Below are 12,447 nucleotides of genomic sequence, written 5' to 3' on the forward strand. Positions count from 1 at the left end.
CCCAGAAGTTCAGCCTAAAGTTTCTTCAAAACATTTCTCATCGGTGTAAATGTAACATTAGAGCAGTGAAACTTTTATTTCCTTTGTTGACAACTGTAATCCTGTTAAGGAAAAAAATTAAGAAAACTACAAAAGGTGGCAGAATGGCCCCCAAAGTTGTTTTGTCTTGCATTCTTTACCTCTGAGCCTTTCAGCTGCTTTGCCTTGATTCCTCAGCTGGGCCACATTTTCTGAATCATGCTCTCATGTGCATCTGTGACATCACACTTGTAAGGTAACATCACTGGGAATCCTGATAAGATGTCTGTGTTTTGAGGTGAGATTGTGTCTGTTTTAATGGGAATTTGAGTCATTCAGAGGAAGTGGCTGGGTTAGGGTGGGGATTGGGATCAGGGCCCCAGGAGCAGGTAACTGAGGAGGAACTGCCTGTACCCAAAGGGATTTCTTTGACTTTTTCCTGTGTTTCACTACATTGCAGCCCAGCTTCTCCTTTGTCAGGCACTCTGGGGCAGTAACTTCCCTGCAAGGTTGATTGCAGAGAGTAGCAACAAATGTGTTGTAATTTTTGTGTGGTCCATTCAGAACTCCTCCTTTTGGAGCAGAAAATCCAAGAGCTTTTAGTTAAAGAAAAGCAAAGATCTAAAGTTGTTTAGTCCAGCTGAATTTTTTTATAACCAAGGAAAACATTGATGTGTAACTGGAACTTGAAGTGATTTTCAGGTAATCTACAAATGCCTGAAATACTGAAAAAAATTAAAATCAATTCTGCTCCATTAACAGCACCTGTCCTTATGACAGTAGGTAGGACAAGGAACGTTGCCTTACCTGTTAATTGGGAAATTTTCAAGTGTCTCTGTAGCCTGATTTGCTGGAAATTCCTGACTTTGCAAATCAAGGTTGGTAATAACTGAGTATTTTTAAATTGCTGAGTGTTTTCAGTCTGACTGGACAGATTGGACTCTTTTGGGGATGGTCACTGGCAGTTCTGGTGTGGAATCTCAGAGATCCAGGTACCTGTGGCACATTTCTACTTTGGTGGTGAGAATTGCTTGGTGAGCAGTGGGAGCAGCTGGAATCTTTCCCTCTGAGGAATGCAGCAGTGGAAATGCACATGAAAATGTGATGAACTGGAATATTATACAGTTCATCCTCCACAATTTTGCTGTAATGGTAGCTTTCCCTTTTTAGCTTCTCCATGATTCATTGACTAAATATGTGCCTTCAAATTATGGCCTTATTTAAACTAAAGAGAGACCCTGCACTGATGGGGCAGAGCTCCCTGCTGGAGTTCCACTGTTGGCTTTAATGCCTATTAAAAAATTATTAATTGGCTTAATGGAGTCTGGAAAACCCTTAGGAAATACCACCAAAATTTTCATCTAGAATTGGAATTTTTGGTTTTGTTACTAAAATTGTCTGAGCAAAACGTAAATGTAGGGATTTTTTCCTCTTCTGTGTATTGAAAAGGGATTTCTTATAAGAAAAGGTAATGAAAGAACTTGAGGTAACTGCAGAATTTCCACCTCCAGACAGAAGGCAGCAGTGGTGGTTGGGCTGCAGGGTTTGCCTGCTGATGTGTGTGGTTTCAGGATTACTTTCTTTCTTGTATTTCTCCTTTTACTTCCAGTATTCTCTGCACCTGAATTCAGGCTTGTGCTTCCATGATGCACCAAATCACACAGAATAAATATTTCAATTGCTTCAAATTGTCTAAATAATTGCTCATAAAATGAGAATGAATCATTGCAAGCATCTCTTCAGACTGCTCTTGACATAAACAGGAGGGTGGTACCTAATTAACTCCTCTAATTAACTTGGTTACTGGGGGCTGGCTGATTTTCTCAAAGGAGATTTGGCAACCAGGCCTCAGTGGTGTCAGTTCAATTTTTGCAGTTTAACCTTCTGCTGATGCTGATGTCTCCTGTTTGCCTGAGTGTGTTTAGCTGTGGATTGCAGCCTGTGCCCTGTGTTGTGGCTTTGTCCTGCAGCCTGTGATTGTACCCAACTGCAGGTCCTGATAACAGAGCCCTCTGTGTGCTCCTAGCAGACAAAGCTTGCAGAGCCTTTGCCTGGGAGGGGGCTGTTTTCTTCTTGTTGCTGCCCTTAGCTCCTTAATTGAAATTTGTATTTATTCTAGATGCTGTGTTGGTCATACCTTGTGAGTCCAAGGGTGATGTGGCTGCCTAATGAAATATTAATTTCTGTTTATCTGGAGATTGCATTCACTGTCGTGCTCGTGGTGCTATGGTAAAATACCATGGTCAAGTAATTCCTTGCTGTGCTTTCAAACCTATTTCAGGATAGCTCCCCTTCCATCCCTCTGATATAGGTTGGTTCTTGGATAAAGTTGAAGTTTTATATCTCTCTAAACTCAGCAGAAATTTGTTAAGCAGTTTTTTCTTGCTCCTATATTACTGAACTAAATAATTGATTTCACTTCTTGTTCACTTGCTGCCTTCTCCATCTGTGATATGTTCTTTATCAGTAACTCTTTCCTTTTTTGTTTTTTAGAACCATCATGAAAATGTTTACTTTGATGCCAAGAACCCAACTTCTCTAGGAACTCACCCTCCAACTGCTTGAAGACACCTGTCCTTAGTTGAATACTGGGACTCATTAGGTAACCAATTTATAACCTGTCCAGTCAATGCTCTTTTGCTTTTATGTTCTAATTTGTAGCTTTGAAAAGTTGTTTAGTGAGAAGCCAGAGGTCTGTCCCTTTCAGAGCAGTATTGTCATCAAATAAATTCGATCTCCTTTCTAAGAAAATCACAGGTAGTAGAGGACCAGCAGGTTTTCCTCAAACCTCTGCAATATCTGGACATTCTCAGGTGGAAAAATTGAATTTTCTAGTTGTCCCCACTTGGGCAGACCCTACTGGCTCTAATGGCCTTGGGTTTGTCACTTGTAGAGAAGTGGCATCTGCTCTCTGATTTCCCCTTTGGGAAGTGTGAGCTGGGATCTTGAGCAATGTCCCAGATTTTGGTGGCTGACATGAGACAAGGTTAGGAAATGTGTGTCAGTAAAGTCACAGGTCAGCACTGAGCTTCAGCTCTTTTGTGCTGGCAAAAAGCTGGTGCAACGTTTTTTAGGGAGCTTTTTTGGCCAAAATGCTTACTGAGGGGACTTCCTCTAACTCAGCAGACTGTGTGTCTGAAAACAATTTCTGGGGAGTGAAAAAAGGAACTCTGCAAAAGGCTGTGTCCCTTGGGCTGGCTGAGTGGCTGCAGAGCAGAATGATCACTGTTGGTCTGGTTTTCTGTCTGTGCTCAGGTGGATCCTCCCCTTGAGCAGCATCTGCTGTATGTTCTACTCTGTGTCAGGGTTTGAGCTTTTATGTATTAAAAATGCTCAACACTTGTTTAATTACTTCAAAGGTGCTTCAGGCTTCTGTAGTGGTCAGTGGTAATTGCAGGAAATGGAGAGGGCACTTGGAGCTCACTGCTGCAGCCTTTTTATGGCCTGGCTCTTGGAACCAGCCCTCCTTAATGAACAGAGAATGACATTTAATGAGGAAAAACATTTTTGGGTGGATCATACAGTTTGATCAGAGATGTGTTGTGGTTTGTCTTGCCATCTGTGCCTCATTCAGCCTTCCTTTTGATGAGTAGCCACTCCAAATGACCCAGCTTGTGTGGCAGTGTCTGCTGTGAGCTGTCTGTGCAGAGTCCCTGCAAGCCCTGCTCCCTCCTCAGAGCTGTTCATGAGCCACAGCTATGTCATATGTTTTGTGGAGTGATTCATTATTGCACTGCAAGTGGCAGCTAAAAGCCTCCAACTCTACTGATTTTAATTTGAAATGATTGCTCTCTGTGGCCTTGTGCAAGTTCCTGTGCAGTTGTTTAGTGGCAAAAAGTAACTTCTTTGGCATTTCTCTGCCTCTTTCCTCTTTTTTTTTTAAATGTATTTGGCATGTCAGTGTATAATTAGAACACTTTGTTCTTGAAACAGAAATTGAACTGCTATTCTCAGAATGCAGTTTTACAGACTGCTAAAACAAAGGGGTATTTCATTATCCTTCTCCTTCAGTACCCCTTGATAAGCAAAGGAGCTGTGGAGCTAAAGCAGCGTGGGCAAACTTAGTCCTGGTGACACCAAACTGCACAGGAGAGGGAGATCACAGGGGAAGGCACAGATGTGACACAGTCTGGAGACTTTTAACTTGGCACTGAGGAAGAAGTGGCTCCTGAGGTTGGTGATAGGCTGGGTTACTTCTGGCCTGCACCAAGGCTGAGGGGAGGAAAAGCCATCATGGTGAATGATTTTTGGAGATGTGTGAATGAGATTCCTGAACCCAGTGAGGAAGGAGTTGCTGTGATGGGTACAAGGCCTGTGAATGAAGTGGGTTATTTAGGATCTTGTTTACTGCCAAAAAGTAGCTGCAATAAGACTTAACTTTACTTTGTTGCCTAAAATGGAAGATAAAAGTCGTGTTCAGCCCCTCTGCAGCAAGGATGTGGTTGACACCAGTGGAAGGAGCAGTCTCTGGGCTGTGTGAGTGACCTGTGCTGAGGAGATCCCTGTGGTGTTAGAGGGGGCTGCCAGCAGTGTCTGCTCCAGGCTGCTGGGGCTCTGCTTCCTCAGAGCTCAGGGGGAAGATGCTCTACCTGTCCTGTATGCTCATGGAAAGAGCTCAGTTAGGGAAAATAAGGGGAAAAAAGTGTCAGAACCATTCTCCTCCAGTCTCAGTATCAGAACCATTCTCCTCCAGTCTCAGTCTCAGAGCCATTCTCCTCCAGTCTCAGTGTCAGAACCATTCTCCTCCAGTCTCAGTCTCAGAACCATTTTCCTCCAGTCTCAGTATCAGAACCATTTTCCTCCAGTCTCAGTGTCAGAACCATTCTCCTCCAGTCTCAGTCTCAGAACCATTTTCCTCCAGTCTCAGTCTCAGAACCATTTTCCTCCAGTCTCAGAACCATTTTCCTCCAGTCTCAGAACCATTTTCCTCCAGTCTCAGAACCATTTTCCTCCAGTCTCAGAACCATTTTCCTCCAGTCTCAGAACCATTTTCCTCCAGTCTCAGAACCATTTTCCTTCAGTCTCAGTGTCAGAGCCATTTTCCTCCAGTCTCAGTGTCAGAGCCATTTTCCTCCAGTCTCAGTGTCAGAGCCATTTTCTTCCTTGTGTCTGTGTACACTGATCCCTCTGCCATAACTTGTGGCTGCTCTAAATTGCCACTGCTGGCTTAATAAGTGACCAAACCCTGTTTCTGCCTCAAACTGCTGGTGCAGCTTTAAGGAAGAGTTTCTGTGGGAGGGTGGATAAATGTTTATATGGACCAGGTCAAGGAAAGCATCTGGGCTAAAGCTAAGCTGGGGAAATAAGGAAGTTTTAGTTTGGACATTGATTCTGGTTTATTTTGAATTGTTTGTATGAGTACTTGTGTGCCATGACAGGGTGGGAGGGGTGGCATGGGAATAGAAGGAAAAGTGAAAGGAGGCTGGGTGCTGTGGCAGCTCTCCACTCCATAGGATATCCCAAACAAGCTGTTAGAAATAGTAAATGATTAAAGAACAAATGCATTATGTAACAACTGTATTCTCATCCTGCACAAAATCACACCTTGCCCTAATACCTGTTGTACCTGTTTTTAACACCTGATTTTTCATTTTTCTTTTTTTTTTTCAGACAATGGGCACTGCATATTAAGCAGGGGTGGAAGACTGAAGCCCATCTGGGGACAGAATGAGTTTAAAAGATGCTGACAGTGCAGTTTGCCAGGCAAAGGCAGCCTATAATCTTCATATTTACCCCCAACTCTCAACAGAAAGCGCTCCCTGCTGCAAAGTGACAGCAACTAAGGACAGCACATCATCAGATGTCATCAAGGATGTGATCAACATCTTAAACTTGGACGTCTCCAAACATTATGTCCTCGTGGAGGTGAAAGAATCAGGTGGGGAAGAATGGGTGCTCGACATCAACGATTCTCCCGTGCACAGGGTTTTGCTTTGGCCGCGGCGCGCTCAGGACGAGCACCCTCAGAAGGATGGCTACTACTTCCTGCTGCAGGAGAGGAACACAGATGGCTCCATCAAGTATGTGCAGATGCAGCTGCTCTCCAAGGAGACGGATGCCCGGCGCCTGGTGGAGAGGGGGTTTCTGCCCTGGCACCAGGAGGACTTTGATGACCTCTGCAATCTGCCCAACCTGACCGAGGCAACGCTCCTGGAGAATCTCAAGTGCCGCTTCCTAAAGCACAGAATCTACACTTATGCAGGAAGTATCCTGATTGCAATTAACCCCTTCAAGTTCCTGCCCATTTATAACCCCAAGTATGTCAAGATGTATGAGAACCATCAGCTTGGGAAGTTGGAGCCTCATATTTTTGCCATTGCTGATGTGGCCTATCACACAATGCTTAAAAAGCACGTGAACCAGTGCATCGTTATATCAGGTGAAAGTGGGTCTGGGAAAACCCAAAGCACAAACTTCTTAATTCACTGCCTCACTGCACTGAGCCAGAAAGGGTACGCCAGTGGTGTGGAGAGAACCATTCTGGGAGCTGGACCAGTTCTGGAGGTAAATTCATGCTCAAGTTGCCTTCTGTGCTAATTGTTTTTTAAAAACTTCAAATAGCTGCTGTTGAAAGCTACTTCTGAGTCACCTACTTGGTTTAGGCTTAAAATGTCACTGGTTTAGGCTTGGTTTAAATGTCACTGGGCTGCAGTGGTGCTTGGCAGCGTTACCCCACTGCTTCTATTTCATCTTCCTTGTTCCGTTCACTTGACTTCCTGTTGCTTGTAATTTGTATTTGACTTCACTTTGCACCACTGAGCACCAATATTCTGGGGCAGAGGTTACCTGTGTTTTCCATCTGAAGGTTTTAAAGGCATTTGAATCAAACCATGAGCAAATTTTTCATACATATTGTTCCACTGAAGCATCAACTGCTTGGTGTGGTCCTGCCTTTGTTTGTGAGCATTTTACTGAGCTCACTTTTTGAGGGAGTTATTTCTACACCTGCTTGTGGATGAGAGCAACATTTTGAGTTGGGGAGAAAAGTAGGAGTCTGTTTTGGCTTTTAATTATTACAGCATTTCTAACAGAAAGCAAAACTAAACATGTGAGAAGGAGGGGGTGCAGCTGGCCCTGCATTAGGTAATGTCAGGATAAACTTAAACTGATCTGTTGGGCCTTTTTACTCTCTTAAAGGAATAACTCCAGAAGTGTGGATGGATGTAATGCTCACCCATAGCAAAATCTTCAACAGCAAAGAGCTTCAACACCATTATTGTCATTTTTAGGTTTAGTTTCAAATGTAGTAACTCCTTCATAAAAAAAGTTCAAGCTTTTCTTCAAGTTCTTCTCTAAAGAATGAGGAATATATGCAAGTTCTTTTTTGTGTTACTTTCAGCTGCTTGAAAGAAGAAGTAAAATTGAGGCTTTTTGGTTGCTGGAGTTCAAGTTTGCAGTTCTGGACAGAAAACAGGAAGGGGTTGCAGTGGAAAGCCCTGCTTGATCAGCTGATCTCTCTGCCTTTGATAAATTTAAGTCTTTCATATCCTTGTCTACAGACCTGGCACAGCTGTGTCAGAGCAGGCAGAGATTTAAGGTCCTGTTTGTCTGCTGAGTGACAAATGCAGCTCTTCTGGGCTCAGAACTAAAATTCCTAACCTTGTTGGAGTCACAGGCTGTTGTGTAAACCTGGGCATGCTCATAAAGAGATATTTGTGTTTCTCCATGCTAACACTGGTTGTCTTAAGTACCACAATTTCTTCAGACTTCCACTGAGCATTTGGTAATATTTTTCATGAGAAAACAGTCTTTTGGAATTGAAAATTCATGTAAATTTGGAATTGAAAATTCATGTAAATCTGGAATTGAAAATTCATGTAAATCTGGAATTGAAAACTCATGTAAATTCAGTGTAGGCTGAGAACATAAGAGGTAAAATCCAGTTCTCCTGTTTTGGTGCATCAGGGCTGATTCAGCTGACAGTGAAGCTTCCATGTTTCCCCATTTCAGTCACTAAGCATCATTTAAAAAAGAAAACCTCAGCTCCTGATGCTGGGAGGGATGCACAGAAAGCTTACATTGCTTTGTGGAAGTTAAAGTGACTGCAGGCTCCTCTTGGAGCTGGTCACTTCTAAATCCATCCCTGGTGACTCATTTTGGGTTTTTACTGAAGGGAACTAAAGTGCTACCAGGGAGTTTTTCTTAAATGAATGTTTCTGGGGATTTTTTTTGCACAAACAATTTCAGTGTGCCCAGACTATTTGAGAATGCTCTGTTTAACTTTGAAGTTTTATTCTGAATCTTCATCAAAGTTGAAAATGTATTTTTGACTAAAAACTCCCATGATGTAGAAGTGGGTTGCATTCTGGGTCAGAACTTCCTCATTTTAGTTATCTCTAAGTGAAATGGGGCTGTTTGTAGGGTGACCTTGTGTGAAAGTTCAAGGGGTTAAAGCAGCTGTTTCTAGCACAGGTGGGTGAGCACAATTAGGGTGTCATGGAGGTGGATTTGATTTGATCTTGTCATGCTTAGGGAACAGAAACACTTCTTACTGAATCCTATTTCTGAGTTGGCTGATGAATCTGAGTTCAAATCTCTGAGCAGTTTACAGATAAACTATTATTAATGGTTTTGTTATTTGATTACTAGACTGTTATTTGATTACTAGATTTGATTTCTAGACTGAAGAACGGAGTTAGAGCTGCACCATGAAAGAGTTGATGTTAAATGAAAGAGTTGATGTTAAAAGAAGGAGTTGATGTTAAAAGAAGGAGTTGATGTTAAAAGAAAGGGTGGATGTTAAAAGAAAGGGTGGATGTTAAAAGAAAGGGTGGATGCTAAGAGAAAGAGTGGATGCTAAGAGAGAGAGAAAGAGTGGATGCTAAGAGAGAGAAAGAGTGGATGCTAAGAGAGAGAAAGAGTGGATGCTAAGAGAGAGAAAGAGTGGATGCTAAGAGAGAGAAAGAGTGGATGCTAAGAGAGAGAAAGAGTGGATGCTAAGAGAGAGAAAGAGTGGATGCTAAGAGAGAGAAAGAGTGGATGCTAAGAGAGAGAAAGAGTGGATGCTAAGAGAGAGAAAGAGTGGATGCTAAGAGAGAGAAAGAGTGGATGCTAAGAGAGAGAAAGAGTGGATGCTAAGAGAGAGAAAGAGTGGATGCTAAGAGAGAGAAAGAGTGGATGCTAAGAGAGAGAAAGAGTGGATGCTAAGAGAGAGAAAGAGTGGATGCTAAGAGAGAGAAAGAGTGGATGCTAAGAGAGAGAAAGAGTGGATGCTAAGAGAGAGAAAGAGTGGATGCTAAGAGAGAGAAAGAGTGGATGCTAAGAGAGAGAAAGAGTGGATGCTAAGAGAGAGAAAGAGTGGATGCTAAGAGAGAGAAAGAGTGGATGCTAAGAGAGAGAAAGAGTGGATGCTAAGAGAGAGAAAGAGTGGATGCTAAGAGAGAGAAAGAGTGGATGCTAAGAGAGAGAAAGAAAGAGTGGATGCTAAGAGAGAGAAAGAGTGGATGCTAAGAGAGAGAAAGAAAGAGTGGATGCTAAGAGAGAGAAAGAGTGGATGCTAAGAGAGAGAAAGAAAGAGTGGATGCTAAGAGAGAGAAAGAGTGGATGCTAAGAGAGAGAAAGAAAGAGTGGATGCTAAGAGAGAGAAAGAGTGGATGCTAAGAGAGAGAAAGAAAGAGTGGATGCTAAGAGAGAGAAAGAGTGGATGCTAAGAGAGAGAAAGAGTGGATGCTAAGAGAGAGAAAGAGTGGATGCTAAGAGAGAGAAAGAAAGAGTGGATGCTAAGAGAGAGAAAGAAAGAGTGGATGCTAAGAGAGAGAAAGAAAGAGTGGATGCTAAGAGAGAGAAAGAAAGAGTGGATGCTAAGAGAGAGAAAGAAAGAGTGGATGCTAAGAGAGAGAAAGAAAGAGTGGATGCTAAGAGAGAGAAAGAAAGAGTGGATGCTAAGAGAGAGAAAGAAAGAGTGGATGCTAAGAGAGAGAAAGAAAGAGTGGATGCTAAGAGAGAGAAAGAAAGAGTGGATGCTAAGAGAGAGAAAGAAAGAGTGGATGCTAAGAGAGAGAAAGAAAGAGTGGATGCTAAGAGAGAGAAAGAAAGAGTGGATGCTAAGAGAGAGAAAGAAAGAGTGGATGCTAAGAGAGAGAAAGAAAGAGTGGATGCTAAGAGAGAGAAAGAAAGAGTGGATGCTAAGAGAGAGAAAGAAAGAGTGGATGCTAAGAGAGAGAAAGAAAGAGTGGATGCTAAGAGAGAGAAAGAAAGAGTGGATGCTAAGAGAGAGAAAGAAAGAGTGGATGCTAAGAGAGAGAAAGAAAGAGTGGATGCTAAGAGAGAGAAAGAAAGAGTGGATGCTAAGAGAGAGAGAGAAAGAGTGGATGCTAAGAGAGAGAGAAAGAGTGGATGCTAAGAGAGAGAGAGAAAGAGTGGATGCTAAGAGAGAGAGAAAGAGTGGATGCTAAGAGAGAGAGAGAAAGAGTGGATGCTAAGAGAGAGAGAGAAAGAGTGGATGCTAAGAGAGAGAGAGAAAGAGTGGATGCTAAGAGAGAGAGAGAAAGAGTGGATGCTAAGAGAGAGAGAGAAAGAGTGGATGCTAAGAGAGAGAGAGAAAGAGTGGATGCTAAGAGAGAGAGAGAAAGAGTGGATGCTAAGAGAGAGAGAGAAAGAGTGGATGCTAAGAGAGAGAGAGAAAGAGTGGATGCTAAGAGAGAGAGAGAAAGAGTGGATGCTAAGAGAGAGAGAGAAAGAGTGGATGCTAAGAGAGAGAGAGAAAGAGTGGATGCTAAGAGAGAGAGAGAAAGAGTGGATGCTAAGAGAGAGAGAGAAAGAGTGGATGCTAAGAGAGAGAGAGAAAGAGTGGATGCTAAGAGAGAGAGAGAAAGAGTGGATGCTAAGAGAGAGAGAGAAAGAGTGGATGCTAAGAGAGAGAGAGAAAGAGTGGATGCTAAGAGAGAGAGAGAAAGAGTGGATGCTAAGAGAGAGAGAGAAAGAGTGGATGCTAAGAGAGAGAGAGAAAGAGTGGATGCTAAGAGAGAGAGAGAAAGAGTGGATGCTAAGAGAGAGAGAGAAAGAGTGGATGCTAAGAGAGAGAGAGAAAGAGTGGATGCTAAGAGAGAGAGAGAAAGAGTGGATGCTAAGAGAGAGAGAGAAAGAGTGGATGCTAAGAGAGAGAGAGAAAGAGTGGATGCTAAGAGAGAGAGAGAAAGAGTGGATGCTAAGAGAGAGAGAGAAAGAGAAAGAGTGGATGCTGAGAGTTTCTCGGTGTTGCCTTGTCAAACACCCGAGGGATGCCAGCCCTGGTGCTGGCACCATGGAGTTAACCATGACCCAGGCTGTCAGCACCAGGGCTGTCACATGGGCTGGAGAGCAGAGCAGTCATGGGGCAGCTCTGGCACTTCCTGCCCCATCCCAGCTCCAGTCTGAGCTGTTGGAAAGGTTCCTTGGAGGGGAGCTCACAAGCAGGGACCAACTGCAATAATTCTGGTTATGTTTGGCCCTGCTTGCAGAGAAAAGGATCAGGATCAGGAGTGAGGCTGCTTCCCTGGACAGGGGTGCCTAAAGCTGAGCCTGGTGCTGGCCTCAGTTTCCTCTCCCATACAGGAATTGCTCTCACATCGTGGTTTGTTGTTTTCTTCTTTGCTTTCATTGTATCTCCAGGCTAAGGGAGATCATCTCCAGTTTAAAACTGGTGGGAAGATAAATATAACCTCTGTTTTAAGATAATGTTTTCAACCTTTTCTAAATTTAGTAATTAAAATATAGTTCCCTGACTTGAACTTTGACTTCTTGTATTGACTAAGTTCAAGTAACTTATGATTGAAATCCTAAAAAGCAATTTACACTTGGCAACTGTTTGGGTGGAATAATCAAATTGGAGATCATCTGCAGTTTCTTTAAAACTGGTTGGAAGATAAATATAAGCTCTGTTTTAAGATACTCCTGATGTTTTCAACCTTTTCTAAATTTAGTAATTAAAATACAGTTCCCTGGCTTGAACTTTGACTTCTTGTATTGACTAAATTCAAGTTACTTATGATTGAAATCCTAAGAAGAAATTTACACTTGAGAACTATTTGGGGCAAATTTGGAATAGTGAATCAAACCTTGGAGAACTATTATTTGGCTCAGATTGGGAATAATGAATCAAACCTTTGTTTATTTTATAGTCTCAAACAAGACAAACCTTTCCATACACACTGAAGAAGTTTCCAATAAATTTACATTTTCCTTTGATCGGGGAAAAATGGCTTAAGTGCATCTTTCAGCTATAAAATGCACAGCATGCTATCTAAGACTCTGAATTTATTTTGGAAACTTAAAGTTCACTTATTCTTCAAGGCAGTTCATTTAGTGAAGTGGCAGAAAATTGAGTTAGGGGGTAGGAACATTTGGTGAGAGAACAGAGGGAATGGGAGCTTTGTTTTCTGGCAGCAGAGCTTCCTTTGGCTGCCTGTTGTTAAGTTGTAACCCTCAGTGTCCCCTGTTTATTACAGAATT

General features: G+C 42.5%; 1 protein-coding gene across 3 annotated transcripts in view; it reads left to right on the forward strand.

The window, feature by feature from the left end:
* The window catches only part of MYO9B (myosin IXB), a 53,760-nt gene that overhangs the window by 3,242 nt on the left and 38,071 nt on the right, over window positions 1–12,447 (forward strand). For all 3 annotated transcript variants that reach the window (XM_077191350.1, XM_077191351.1, XM_077191352.1), the window contains exons 2-3: window positions 2,512–2,620; window positions 5,629–6,522. In XM_077191350.1, coding sequence (XP_077047465.1) covers window positions 5,686–6,522 — 837 coding nt within the window. In that variant the 5' untranslated portion in view covers window positions 2,512–2,620; window positions 5,629–5,685. The remainder of the gene's footprint in view (window positions 1–2,511; window positions 2,621–5,628; window positions 6,523–12,447) is intronic.

This window comes from Agelaius phoeniceus, chromosome 29 (assembly GCF_051311805.1).
Source record: "Agelaius phoeniceus isolate bAgePho1 chromosome 29, bAgePho1.hap1, whole genome shotgun sequence".
NCBI classification, from domain to species: domain Eukaryota; kingdom Metazoa; phylum Chordata; class Aves; order Passeriformes; family Icteridae; genus Agelaius; species Agelaius phoeniceus.